Below are 14,001 nucleotides of genomic sequence, written 5' to 3' on the forward strand. Positions count from 1 at the left end.
ACAGGCTGAAAAGGCCACCGTGTCTCTGACTTGGAAATAGTCTGCCTGCAGGCGCACCTGGCCTGAGCCCCCAGGCCTTCCCCTCATCATCCCCTTCTTCCCAGACGCTGACAATCTTCGGGACCCCACCCCCTTCCCCCACTTAAAATTCTGCGGTGGTGGCCTAAGGGGTGGGTGGGGAGGCTGGAGACCGGGGGCTGTTGGAGGGAGTGAGCTGGGGGGGGGACCCTTCCCAGAGCCCCCTCCTTACCTTTTCAGCAGCCTGTTGTCATGGCAACAACCTCAGGCGGGAGAGAAACTTCCTTCGTGGTGGGATCTGGAGTGGCTGCTTCTCCCTCCTCAGAGTCCCCCCCATGTGAGACTGGAGCACGGGGCCTGTGCCCCTGTGGGCGTCAGGGTTGGTGGCACAGAGGCCCTCCTCCAGGAGCCCCGTGGGCATCGTCCGTTCCCACAGCTGTTAGACGAGGTGCCCTGGCATGGTGGCAGGTGCCGGGTAGCTGGCTTTGTCCAGAGCATCAGGCACCACCCTCCCACCCCCCCCCCACCCCCCCCCCGTCTTCCACGGGTCTCAGCCACACCGGCTTCATCGCTCACCACACCAGTCAGTCCTGGTGAGGGGTGCTGGGCCTGTGCTGCAGAGGTCTGAGCGGCTGAGCCCAAGCACTGCTGAGATGACCGAGATGTTCCCTGGGGGCCCAGCGTATGCGAACCCAGCCCGGACACACCCGCATTCCTGTTCAGTGCCACTGCCCCGAGGCCCCCTAATCTGCAGTTGAACATCCCACCCTGGGCTGGGCCCTGTCATGCCGGCTGAAGCCTTAATCAGTTGATTCATCGGTAGTTAATTAAGCAGGAGTGTTTATGGAATAATCGTCACCGGGAACCAGGGAAGGTACCTCTGCCCGGGGTTTGGGTGGGGGCGTGCTCTCCCTTCAGGTGGTGCCTGACCCCCCAGGCTGGGGCAGAAGCGATAAGACTTTGGGGGACTCACTGACGACAAGGTGGATGCTGGCGGCAGGAACATGGATGCCCACCACAGCGTGGTTCACACCATAGGGTGCAGGCGGGGCCCCCAAAGGTCTCCGCTCCACACCTGCTGAGCAAGGGGGCCTTCAGGGCTTCAGAGAAGGAGTCGGTCCCAGGAGACCAGGGTCCCCCAAGGGCAGGGGCCCTGCCAGAACCCCCGAGACCAGGGAGCAGACCCCTGCCTGCGGCTCCCGCCAGGCCTGAGTCCCCACAGGCTTTGGGCTTCATTAGCAGGTGCACAGGTTTGGACCTGCTGAGGCCCTGCGGTGTGGGGCTGGAGCCCTGGACCCTGCCGGGACCAGGGGTGTCCAGGCCGGGTTTTTGAGGGTCAAGGGTGTCCCTGGGCTACAACAGCCCAGGGCAGATGGCAAGTGGCTTTGCCTTAGTACCCTACTTGGAGCTCCTGCTCTGCCTTTCAAGGGTCCCAGGGGCCCAGCTACCCTGGTCCGCTGTGAGTTCTGGGAGGCGTCGTCGGACGCTGTCCCCACGGGCAGCTGGACCCACGATGGGAAGCCACCAGGAGGACCCTGGAGTGCTGGGGAGCCCATCTGCGCAGAGCTGGGGGGTTGCTGTACCCTGTAAGGAGGGAGGCCACGTGGCGGAGGAGCCGGGGGGGGGGGTCCCTCCATGCCCGCCCAGGTGCCGGTCCTGAGTCTCCGCCTGGATTTGAGGGACAGCAAGGACAGGTTGGAGGCTCCAGCAAGATGGAGTGGTCAAAAAGAATCCCCAGTACTCTGTGTGTTTCAGTCACTGAGGTGAAACGCACACGTCCTGGAGAGTTCAGTGTGTTAACGGTGCGGTGCAACCTCCCGCTCTTCTAGTTCCAGAACATTCCATCACCCCACAGGGAACCTGTCCCCACTAGCTCTCACTCTCTGCCCCCCTCCCCCAGCCCCTGGCAGCCACTAGTCCATGGTCTGTCCACATTTGCCTGCTGTGGACACAGGCAACACAGGTCCTGGAACCAGGTCCCGCAACCCTCGTCCTCTTCCGTTGGCTTCTGTCCCCGAGCGCCCCACCTGTGCCATTCACCCACGTGGTAGCAGGTGTGGAGGTTCCGCTCCTCTTCTCGGCCAGAGGGATGTGTCACTGTACGGATGGGCCACACCTTGTTTATCCGCGCGTGCGTTAGTGGACGTTTGAGTTGTTTCCTCCCATGGGCAGCCGTGAGCCCGTGCGTGTCTGTCGGAGGGCCCTCCTCTCTCTGGGGTGTGCCGAGCCGTGTGTGACCTGATGGTCTGAGGAACTGGGGTGCGCCTGGGTGGGAGTTGCGCCCACATGGGGTCCGTGGTGCTGTCAGCAGCCATCTATGCTCCACGTGGAACTGGCCGTCTCCAGAGGGCCCTGATGCCAAGCTCAGCCCTTGTCCGTTTTGCCCGCCCCACCTGGAGGGCTGGAGATGGTGTCCACGAGTGGTGCAGAGGAATGGGGGCCGCGGGGAAGCCCCGTCACGCGTGTGTCTCCAGTAAGAACACGCAAGATGCATAATCACACAGACTGAACCGGGGGGCCGAGAGGGCACGGGGTGGGGGTGGGTAGGGGGCAGCAAAAGTGGCCTCTCGACTCCTGCCAGCCCCGTCGGCCCGGCCTCGGCCTGGACCCTGTCTCACTCCCTCCCCGTGAGGGTTTCTGCCGGAACTTTCCCGTGTCTTCTCGTACACGTGTGTCAAGCCACGTCCTAGAGGAGCGAGCCTCCACGTGGTAGCTGTTTTCACGAACGGTGGTCTCCGTCTGCTCAGGATGTGTTTCTGCGCCAGTGCCGGCGGCCCCGCTGCAGCCTCGCACCCTGTCCGTGGACACGGTCTGATGTTCAGGGGCCCCGCATGGTACTTCCTGGCTCGCCGGCCCGCAGCCTCACTGGTTCCCAGGAACCGCCTGGCTCTTGGTGGGTGTGTGGGCGGAGCGCCCGGGAGGGGCTGGACTCGGGGAAGGCCACACCGTGACTGAGACGTGGGCTGGTTCTTGGGGTCTCCCGTGCTGCCCACGGGGCCCCAGGGTCTGGTCTGCGGCTGGCTCGGGCCTGCGTGGGGTGTTTCTTCCGGCCCCACAGCTGTTCTGTCTGCAGCCACCCACTCAGCCGTGTGGGGTACAGTAGACGTCTGCTGTCAGTGGCCCAGAATTGTTTTCCCTTGTAGGATGGGCTTTCTCCCCCATGAATAAACATACGCTCTTCTCCTGGAGCAAAATGGAAGAGCAAGCTTGAATGCTCAGGAGAATGAAGGCTGGGGGGCGGGGGCGGCAGGCCCTGTATGCACAGCGGCACGGAAGGCCCCACACCACCTCCCCCAGGGCTGGGAAGGGCTTGCCCCCATCAGCGGTCCAACCGGAGTGGGGCCCTTGGCCCAGCATGTGGGACCTCCATCGGCCGCTGTGTGTCTGTGGGGCAGGCGTGTGCACCTGTGGAGCCCCTGGACTGGCTGAGCTGATCCCTACGCCCCATGTGCCCATGCAGGCCACTTGTCCACACTACCCAGGAAGACTGAAGGCCCATCGGGGTCCGAGGCTGGTGTCTGAGGGCCTCGCGTGGGGGTCTGGGCTGAGCACTCCCCGTGTACGGGGGATCACAACGGCCCAAGGCCGCCTCTCGGCTGCGGGGGCGGCTGCTGTGGGTCCCAGACAGGCAGACGGGGGACCCGACCTGGCTGAGGCCATGGTGAGGAGGGGGCTCTGGCCCACCCCACCCTGGGCCCCCTGCTTCCTGATGCTCCTGCCCCGCCGCCCCCCCTCCCACCCCCTCCCCCCAGACACGAGGACATTTACGCCAAGCTGTCGTGGATTTGGTCTAATGGAGCTTAGCTGGCTGAGCAGATTGCTCTGGAGGGCGGTGGGCGGGGCTGGCCTACACGGGGCTTTCTCATCTTCCGGAGACAGAGCTTTGCAGATCTATCCGCGTGATCTCCTGACAGCCCCTCAGGGAGCCCAGCCTGTGGGATCAGGGCCTGGTCCCCACATGCCCTGCGGAGGGGCCCCTCCAGCTGCTGTGTTCCCCGTTGGTGTGTGTCTCTCAGTGAGGGGTGTCCAGCCCCCTGTCCCTGTCCCTCTGGTGAAAACACCACATCCCCTCCCTCCTCGTGTGTGGGGCCGGCCAGGGGAGCTGAAGTGGCATTCTCAGGATGAGGGAGGGTAGGGGGGACATGGAGCCTGCTGGATGCTCTCACAGAAGGTAAGGAATCTGGGTGCTTCCCTCAGCCCCTGAAATATAGCTGCCACACTCCCATCGTATGGGGGTGGGGGGAAGCTGAGGCTCAGAAAAGAGGAGGGGCAAGCAGTGGTATTGTCGGCATCAGGCTCTCGTCCTCTGGCTCAGAGCTGGGCAGGGGGAGAAACGGCCCACCCCCTGGGTCTGGGGGCCTTGAGCCAGCTGGGTGGCCGTGGGGAGCTGCATGTTAACAATGAGGCTTTGGCTCGGGGGTCCAGGACCACCCTTTGGACCACGCTGCCCCGTGCCGTGCAGGCATCTGCGGGGAACTCCACCTGGTTCCGGGACCCTAGAAACCACGGTCACTGGGGAGGGGCAGTGTCACGGACTGTCAGGGTCCCTGTTGGCAGTGAAAGTGGGGGGCTGAGTGGCCATGAGCCCCTTCTGGCTTCCAGCCCTGTTGGGGTCACCCCTGCTGGGGTCACCCCCGCTTCTGGGACATTCCCACCCAGTGCCCACGCCCGGGGACAGGAGGAGATGGGGCTCATAGGCCAGTGCCATCTTCGAAGCCTCTCTTGGTGTGCTTTTCTTAACCAGCTGGGAGTCTGAGAATGAGGAAGGGTGGATTGATGGAGCGGTTCCCAGCAAAGCCTCAGTCCCTCAGGCGAGCAGTATCCCTCGGGCTGTCCAGCAAGTGGCCCAGCCCTGAGCAAGCTCCGGCAGGGTCGCTTCAGCACCACGGACAGCGGCCACCACCTCCTCGCCACTGCGGCCTCGCGTTGGGGTGTCTGTGTGGGGTGCATCGGAGCCATGGTCGGAGAGGTCAGGAAGTTGGCACCGAGAGCCTCAGGACAGGACTGGGCCCCTCCTCCACACCCGCCAGGGCTGGGGGGCCAGCCGTGGCGTGGCTGCCAGAAGTGGGGAGGTGGTGCAGCCTTGGTTCAGCAAAGGCCTGAAGGGGGGCGGGGAGGTATGAAAGGCTGGCGTCAGGCCAGGTTGGGCAGAATATACTGGAAGGGCTCTGAGTGCGGAGTGTGGGGCTCCCAGCGTGGGCATGGCGCCTGAGGGGTCTCCCGACAGACAGGACCCCTGCCCCCGCCGCTGGTGGGGTCTCCAGCCCTGAGGGAGGCCCTGGGACCAGGGCGCTCAAAGAGTGTAGGTCAGAGGGCTCACTGCTGGCCAGACAGAGCCTTGCTGGCTCTGGGATCCTGTGGGCGAGACCATCTCATTCAGCTTTGGACTCAAGCCCCCGGAGCCTCTGTGGCCAGGCCCTGGGCAGCAACGTGGGCCCCTCCCTATGCAGGAGTGGCTGCCTCCTCCTGCTTGCGCATCAGCTTGGCTTCCTTGGACCCATGGTGGAAATTGACTCTAATTTGCAGAAGTTGGTTCCAAACCTAAAGGATTTTTAATTAAAATCCAGAAAACCCATCTGTGTAATTAAGTCTCCAGAAGTCACTGGGCTCTGGATGGGTAGCTGGGTGGCACTGCCTGTCCTCAGCTACTCACTAAGGTGTGATGGGGGAGGAAGGTGGCCTTGCTGATGTGGGGGGCTGATTCAGCCCTGTGACCCCTGTCTCGGGGGAGCCTCCTGGCTGTCCACAGGACCTGTGCTGCCTGTGAGGACCACACATGCTCCTATGCACCTTCCTTTACACGGACCGAGGCAAAGTCTTGGGGCCCCGGTGCGGGACCCTAGGATCTCTTCCCTCCCAGGTGTGTGTTTGGGGTTGTGGGGGAGAGAGGCAGAGGCTATAGAGGCTGTATCACTAGCATAGTAGCCCCACAAGGGCGAGCGACCTCAGTGATGGATGGAGAACTTTCTAGGTGCTGGAGCCATGCTGACCGGCGTGGTTATCCCAGCCACGCGCGTGCGCCCCCCCCCCCCCCCACACCGATAGCGTCCTACTTCTTGGATGAACCTGTGTTCATGCTCTCCAGGATGGGTACCCAGACTCCTGCCCGAGGGGTCCTGAGCCCCAGGACATGCCTCATGGGTGGGGCAGGCGGGCCAAGGCCCACAGGAGCAGCGCTGTCAGGAGGAACCTGAAGCGGATGGGCGGGCATGGCTTGCCAGCAGTTTGGGAAGAACAGGGGAGGTAGGACCCCAGCTCAGGGGCCCCCAGGAGAGCTGTCTTTTCAAGTTCCTGGGGGCCTGGTTTGTGTCTCCTCCTGGGGAGTGAGGGCCCTTCCCAGCTCCTGGCCTGAATAGTCTGCCTCCTGCCCACTGTTGAGGGTAGATGTCCTCCGCTTTGCCTGACACCAGCTCCGGGGTCTAGATCAGGTCCCCTGCAAGAAACCCCCAGGCCAGGAGATGCCTGTACCTACCCCTTCATTCCTTGCCTGGCCCTGTGCCCCAGGGTCCAGAACAGGGGCCACACCACAGCTTGGCGGGAGTGGCTGTGGCAGTGCTGATTAGGGGCTTGGGGGTAGCCGGTGGGTTTGTTCTGGGCCAGGTGCAGGGCCACCATTCACATTCATCACCTCATTGAGGACACCTTCCCTGGTTTGGATGTTCCTACAGGGGGGTCTCCAGGGGGATCTTGAGTGAGCACTGGCGCAAGCCTGGGAGAAGTCAGGCAGCAGGCTGGAGAAACAGGATTCCCTGGTGGGGGAGGCAGCCCAGCCTGGGAGAGCTTGGGGTGCTGGGACAGAGAGAGGGGGTTCCAGGTTCCAAAGAGGCAGACAGTCCCCACACCTGCACGGGTGGCTGCACACGCACATTGGGGGCCCCAGGCTTGTGTATGCTGCCTCCCTGCCAGGTGGGGGCGGGGCGTGCACCTGCAAGACCCAGGGTCTACCTGGGTCAGGGAGGAGGGGTGGGGTGGGATGCACTCCCTCACGCCATCCCACTGTCGCCTGCCCAGAGCCACTTGCCGTGCCTGGTGGGGATGTGGGGCTTTGTCTCCCTGCAGGCCGGTCTGCTGAGCCATTCTGTGTCACTGACCACAGCTCTGTCTTCATGACACACACACGCACACACACACACGTCCTATCCACGCGTGAGCTCTCCACAGAGCTATTACCGCAGCAGTGGAGGGACAGAGGGGTCGGGAGGCCAGCAGAGTGGTGCCTGGGTGGTGGAGAGGACCAGTGCCCTTGTGCAGCCTCAGCACGCCATGACAGCATGGGACCCAATCTGTGCAGGGGGTCCCCAAGATCCCCAGATGGATCCAGGCTTATGCACAGTGGGTACACCCTGGGTATTTGGTGCTGCCGTTAGCCCAGCTGTCTGAACCCCCCCCCCCCAACCCCCCAGGGTGTCAGCCTGTCCTCCCCGGACAACCCATCATGGGGCTTGGGGGCCAGGGTGCCACCTTAGCAGGAAGCTGACTTCTGTTTTTCTGCAGCCAGACCACAGAAGAAACACTTGTTACTGCTGAACCCATTAACTGTAATTATGGCGCTCTCGGCGGGAACATAATTACCCTGGTGGCCTGGCACCACGCCGGACTGTGCCCTGCTGGCCCTGACCCGCTCTTGCCCCTGCACTGTGCCCTGCTGGCTCTGCCCCTGCCCAGGAGGCTGGGGGAGACGAGGGCACGGGCTGCTTCCAGCCCCTGCAGAGGAGTCTCCTTCATGCCCGGTGTTTCTGACCCCATTCAGCTCCCCAGGCCTTATCCCCACCGTGCCCCAGGTTCTGGGCACCTAGGCCATTGCTCTCCTCCCTTTGTTGTCCGGCTTAGGCAGCCCCACAGAAAGCCCACCTCAGAGGTGGGTCCAGGGATTCGTGCGGTGGGGATGACATTGGGGGGGGGGGGCGGGGAGGCGGTGCACAGAGTACCGCCAAGCCCTCCCGGCCACGAGGACTGCGTGCGTGCGTCCACAGGGTTTGTGTGGAGCCCCCGTCCCCCGTGCTGCCTGGCTCTCTCCCCATGCCTCACACAGGGCTCCGTGAGTTCCTGGGGATCCAGCTGGGCCGGGTGTAGGGATGCACCCCTTCTCAGAGACAGCTACGGTGGGCCAGGCCACTGTGCAGCCTGCGTGGAGCCCCAGCGCCACCTGGTGGCTGCTCTGGGAATGCCCGGGAGTTCTCGCGGGTCTGAGTGGCGGAAGTGCAGAGTACCTGGGGGTGGCTGCTGACCCAGCTCCCGAGGCCCCCACGCCACCTTGACGCTCTCCTGCCAGCAGGACACTCTTGGAGGTGGCCGGTCGCTGCAGGCCGCTTGGGGTGGCCTCCCTGGCCCCCATCCATCCAGGCGCACAGGAGGGCTGTGGGTCCTCCACGCGCAGTCCCTGAGCTGAGCTAAAGCCTGTGTCCGTCATCCCAGCTGCTGTGGTCAGGGCACCCCGCGCCTGCTGGCATCACGTGGGGGTTAGCGTGGAGTCCCCCTCGTGGTTCGTGTGCGTCTGCAGCATGTGTTGGTGGCACCGAGTGTGTGGCCACACTCTGGAACACCCGAGCTGGGGGGGGAGAGCCTGGCAGAGGAGCCGCAGCCGTCATCCACAGCGCGGGGGTGGCAGCAGTGGCCCACGCGGGAATGCAGCGGTCACTGCGCACGGTGGCCAGCGCCAGGGCTCTGCCCCTTGAGGCCCGGCCAACGGGGTGGGCGCGGGGGCTGTTGAGGGCTCAGCCCGTGACGTGCCTGTAGGCACCGTGGCGGCCGTAGGGGTGCCGCCGCCCCCTGCCCTGCTGCCCCGCGACCGTCTCAGCCTCCAGCGTCCACCCTTAACTCGACCGCCTGCCGCACGTGGTTCGAGCACGTCAGCATGCTGGTCATCATGCTCAACTGCGTGACCCTGGGAATGTTCCGGCCCTGCGAGGACGTCGAGTGCCGGTCGGAGCGCTGCAGCATCCTGGAGGTGGGCCCGTGGTGGGCATCCCCGGGTGCGGGCGTGCGGGGGCAGCCCCTGGGTGCGGGGGTGCAGGCCCCGCCTCCCAGGCCCCGCCTTTCAGGCCCCGTTTCCCACCAGGCCTTCGACGACTTCATCTTCGCCTTCTTTGCCGTGGAGATGATCATCAAGATGGTCGCCCTGGGGCTGTTCGGGCAGAAGTGCTACCTGGGCGACACGTGGAACAGGCTGGATTTCTTCATCGTCATGGCGGGGTACGGACCCCCTGGCCCCCAAAGCTGGGCTGCCCCGCGGTGGCACCGGTGCCTGACCGAGCCTGGCTGGGAGCCCCTGGGGCCCTCCAGGAAGGGGGATGGGCGGTGCCCTCTGCAGGGGCCCCCCCGGCAAAGCCTAATCTGGGAGGAGGCTGAGGGTTGGGAGCCTCTGCCAGGGAGCCGGACGCGGGTCCTGGGGCTCCCTGTGCTGGCAGTGGGGGTGGCAGGACAGGCAGATGGGGTGAGCGGTAAGGGGCCCCAGTGGTGACCCAGGGAGGCTCGACATACAGCTCGGGGACCAGGCCCCCAACGTGTGGTCACCTGCCCGGGGCCTCCTGGCCCTGGAGAAGGGCTGTGCTCACCTCTGCCCCCGGGGCTGTGGGCACCCCCTGAGCCTCTGTGTCCCGCTGCCCCTCCACCAGCATGATGGAGTACTCCCTGGACGGACACAACGTGAGCCTCTCCGCCATCCGGACGGTGCGTGTGTTGCGGCCCCTCCGTGCCATCAACCGTGTGCCCAGTAAGTGACCCCTTTGTGGGACAGGACTGGGTGTCCTACCGGCCTTACTGACAGCTCTCAAGGGGCCCCTAGGGCACACCGCCTGCTTCTGGACTCTCTGGCCCCAGCACAGACCCTCGTCCTGGGGGAGGAGGGCCCTGGAGGATTTGCCCCTTCTGGGGAGGACAGAGCCATCCTGGACCATGTTGCGGTGTGACAGGCAGGCAGTGTGGGGTCCTGGCTCCCCACAGTGCGGCGGGGTGACCGGACGCTCTGGGCCTCGGGCTTCTCATCTGCACGACATTTGGGTCACACTGGGGGCTGTGCAGGCCCTGGTGGCTTCGTCATCCGGCGCGTGCCACTGACTCTTAGGTCCTGTCTCCGCCAGAGGCATCTGGTGCTTCAGTGCAGCGTAGAGAAGCTTCCGGGAAGTCACGTGGGTGCTTGTTTGGAAAGCGGCCCACCCTTACACGGGTCATCTGCCCATGCGGGGGAATGGTTTGAGTCTTTTCCGGTGTCGCGTGTGAATTCAGCCGTTCCTCTCCCTGGGCAGGAGGGCAGTGCCCACGGTACCACGTAAGGCGTGTGCGTACGTGTGTGTGCACAGGTCTGCGCGTACCGTGTGCACACAACCTCTCCAGCGGGGAGGCCTGAGTCCTGGCAGCCTCGGCACCCAGGCCTGTCCCACAGCCCCCCGAAGGGTGTGCCCCCCTCCCCCCCAGCCAGGGACCAGTACCCCCCTGCCACGGGCCCGTCAGCTCCACCAGAGGGCAGGTGTCACGGAGTTGTGCTGTGCTGGGGGACCCCTGGGTCTTTTTCCCGCCTGCCCAGCTGGCTCTGTCCTCAGGGGTCAGGTGGGGCTCAGGTGCTGTGTGAGCCTGGGAAAGGTACTGACCTCCCTGAGCCTCGGTTTTCCCCACTGTAACAGCAGGACACTAGTGGTACCCCCCCCCCCCCCCCAGGTAGCTGTGAGCGTGAGGGGAGCTGGTGTGCATGGCTCTCAGCTCGGTGCCTGGCACCCACCACGCAGTCTGCTCACCTGGGCCCACCTTTGAGAGCAGGGAAGCCACAACACGGCCCATTTCTGCAGAACTCACTTTTCAGGCTAAATGTCTGCAGTGTCCAGAATTGTCCCCAGCAGCCTGGCCTCCCTCTGGGGACATTTCCCTGTCCCAAACTGCGCACCTCCCCTAGGCGAAGTTGCATCTCACTGGCTTCCTGGGGTCCACTCTGATCCCTGGATCACATCTGTGCCCTTTGAGCCAGTTCATGTCTGGCTGCGTGTCCCTTACAAATCTTCCTCCCCTTTGGGGCGCCTGGGTGGCTCAGTCGGTTGAGTGGCCGACTTCGGCTCAGGTCATGATTGTGCGGTCCACGAGTTCGAGCCCCGCGTCGGGGTCTGTGCTGGTGGCTCGGAGCGTGGATCCTGCTTCAGGTTCTGTGTCTCCTTCTCTCTCTGCCCCTCCCTGCTTGTGCTCTGTCTCTGTCTGTCTTTCAAAAGTAAATAAATGTAAAAAAAAAAAAAAAATTAAAAAAGTCTTTCTCCCCACCACTTCTGAAACTTCCATGCCATTCCTGGCTATGGTTCACCCCCTGTGACCCCAGGTGCCCGTTCTGCCATTTGCCACTTCACAGGTGCTGCTCTGAGGCCTCGGCACCTGCCCCCTCCCCCACCCCCTGACCGAGGGTGCTGTTTGCTGCCTGAGCCTTGGCCCTTGTTTGTCTTACCCTTGTTCAGGTCTGGGAGGGGACAGGTGCAGGTGAGTAGAGGGCACACAGGGCTTGGGTGACTGGATTAATTAACTTACCCTCTCACAGCCCCCAGCACCCAGGCAACAAGGGCTTCAAAACTCTCTCTGGAAAAACCACTACGTGCCCTGGGTGTCCGTGCGGCCCCCCCACCTCCCTCCAGTGCAGGGCCCACTTCTGCATGGTTCCCGCAGAGCATGGAAAGAAATGCTCCCAGCCCTGTCCCCGTTGCAAGACCCCAGGCTCCTGAGGGCTGGAAGCAGCCCAAAGCCTGAGCTGCTGGGGGTCCCTGGGGCTCTGGCAGTCATTCAGGAGGAGTGGGGGGAACCCATCAGCCTCGAGACCTAGGCCCACAGCCCTGCTGTCCTTTATGTAGGTCTGATCTACAGGGGTCCTTGTGTCTCGCCCGCTGAATGTGTAGGGACACAGTGCAGGTTCCCCCCACCCCGAGTCGCTGATACCCATGTATGAACAGCTGGAGGGTGCAGGGCCCACAGGAGGGGTGGGGGCCTAGAGGAACCCCAGGAGAGCACCGCCCTGCTGACTTGTTTCTTTGCCACCTGCAGGCATGCGGATCCTGGTCACGCTGCTGCTGGACACACTGCCCATGCTCGGGAACGTCCTTCTGCTCTGTTTCTTTGTCTTCTTCATCTTCGGCATCGTGGGTGTACAGCTCTGGGCTGGTCTGCTTCGCAACCGCTGCTTCCTGGACAGCACCTTTGCCAGGTGGGTGGCCCTAAGGGCTCTTGTGGGTTGTGCACCCCCAGCAGGCTCCTCCCCTTCCAGCCCAGCCCCAAGTGCTCTGTCCCCAGCAGGCTCCTCCCCAGCCCAGGACAATGCTCTGCCCCAGCAGGCTCCTCCCCTTCCAGCGCAGCCCCAGATGCTCCGCCCCTAGCAGGCTCCACCCCCGCCTGCCTGGCACCTGATGCGCCATCCCCAGGATGCTCCTCCCCCAGCCCAGGATAAGACTCTGCCCCCAGCAGGCTCCTCCCCTTCCAGCCCAGCCTCAGAGGCTCCGCCCCCAGCAGGCTCCTCCCCTTCCAGCCCCAGAGGCTCCGCCCCCAGCAGGCTCCTCCCCTTCCAGCTCCGCCCCAGATGCTCCGCCCCCAGAAGGCTCCGCCCCCTCCTGCCTCGCACCTGATGCTCCACCCCCAGCAGGCTCCTCCCCCAGCCTAGGATAGTGCTCCGCCCCCAGTCTGCCTCCAGTCTAGCATCCAATGCTCCACCCCCAGAAGGCTTCTCCCTCTCTAGCCTGAAGCTCTAAGGATGCGCCCTTTCTAGACTATTTCTGGTTGGGGTTCCGGTTTCTCTGTTTTTAGGTGTGGTTTTGTTTTTCTGTTAATTCGCTCGTGTTTCACTGTTTCTGTCCGCCTGTTTTCTTTCACTGCCTTCGCGTTTCCCAATTCTGTCTTTCACTGTTTTTTTGCTTCTCTGTGTCTTTGCCTCTCTGTGTCTGTCTCTGCGTGTGTTCCTGTGTATCTTGGCCTCTCTCTCCCCATCTCTCCGCGTCTCTCTGTGTCTCCCTCTCTGCCTCTGCGCCTCCCGCCCGCCCGCAGGAACAACAACCTCACCTTCCTGCGGCCGTACTACCAGACAGAGGAGGGCGAAGAGAATCCCTTTATATGCTCCTCGCGCCGGGACAACGGCATGCAGAAGTGCTCGCACATCCCCAGCCGCCGTGAGCTGCGCGTGGAGTGCACGCTGGGCTGGGAGGCCTACGGGCAGCCGCAGGCCGAGGGCGTGGCTGGCGCGGGCCGCAACGCCTGCATCAACTGGAACCAGTACTACAACGTGTGCCGCTCGGGCGGCTCCAACCCCCACAACGGCGCCATTAACTTCGACAACATCGGCTACGCGTGGATCGCCATTTTCCAGGTGGGTCCCGGCTCTGCGGCTGAGGGCCTGGGCCTCAGTTTCCCCATCGAGGGGGTGCACCGAGCGTGGGGGGGCCCCGGGGGGTCGGTTCACTTGCCCTACCAGCCCCACGGTGGGCCCCGAGGTGACGCAGGCGAGGAGGCCCCTGCCACCCTCCCAGGGCCATCCGTGTGTGCAGCCGCCTGCCCCCCCAGGTGATCACGCTGGAGGGCTGGGTGGACATCATGTACTACGTCATGGACGCCCACTCTTTCTACAACTTCATCTACTTCATTTTGCTCATCATCGTGAGTGCGGGCGACGGGGCGAGTCCTGGGGGCTGGGCAGGATGTCTGTGGCCGCCAGCGCCAGTGGGTGGAGGTGCCCTTGTGTCGTGACAGCTGACTGCAGACCCCTCAACTCCCCTCTCGGTGGATGTCGCCACGTCCCCAGGCTGCGCCATCCCAGCCTCTGCTGACTCCCTCGGGGACCCTGCACTAGGCGAGCTGCAGGGCGGGCCAGAGCAAAAGAGACCCAGGGCTGCCTGTGCTAGGGCCGGGGGCTTCCGCTGAGCTCCCGGCGGGAGGTGGTCGGAGGAGAAAGCCCACCTCCGGGAGGCCTCGTCAGGCCCTCTCACGGCCAGGTCCCGTCTGGAGGCTCCAGAAGACTCCGGACCGTGTCTTGGGGTC

General features: G+C 64.0%; 1 protein-coding gene across 1 annotated transcript in view; it reads left to right on the forward strand.

Annotated features, from left to right (window-relative positions):
* CACNA1H (calcium voltage-gated channel subunit alpha1 H) overlaps positions 1–14,001 on the forward strand; it is a 61,497-nt gene that overhangs the window by 25,974 nt on the left and 21,522 nt on the right. Inside the window, exons 2-7 of the mRNA XM_053213854.1 lie at positions 8,853–8,965; positions 9,077–9,210; positions 9,633–9,730; positions 12,025–12,184; positions 13,015–13,333; positions 13,528–13,620. Coding sequence (XP_053069829.1) covers positions 8,853–8,965; positions 9,077–9,210; positions 9,633–9,730; positions 12,025–12,184; positions 13,015–13,333; positions 13,528–13,620 — 917 coding nt within the window. The remainder of the gene's footprint in view (positions 1–8,852; positions 8,966–9,076; positions 9,211–9,632; positions 9,731–12,024; positions 12,185–13,014; positions 13,334–13,527; positions 13,621–14,001) is intronic.

This window comes from Acinonyx jubatus, chromosome E3, assembly GCF_027475565.1.
Source record: "Acinonyx jubatus isolate Ajub_Pintada_27869175 chromosome E3, VMU_Ajub_asm_v1.0, whole genome shotgun sequence".
NCBI lineage: Eukaryota > Metazoa > Chordata > Mammalia > Carnivora > Felidae > Acinonyx > Acinonyx jubatus.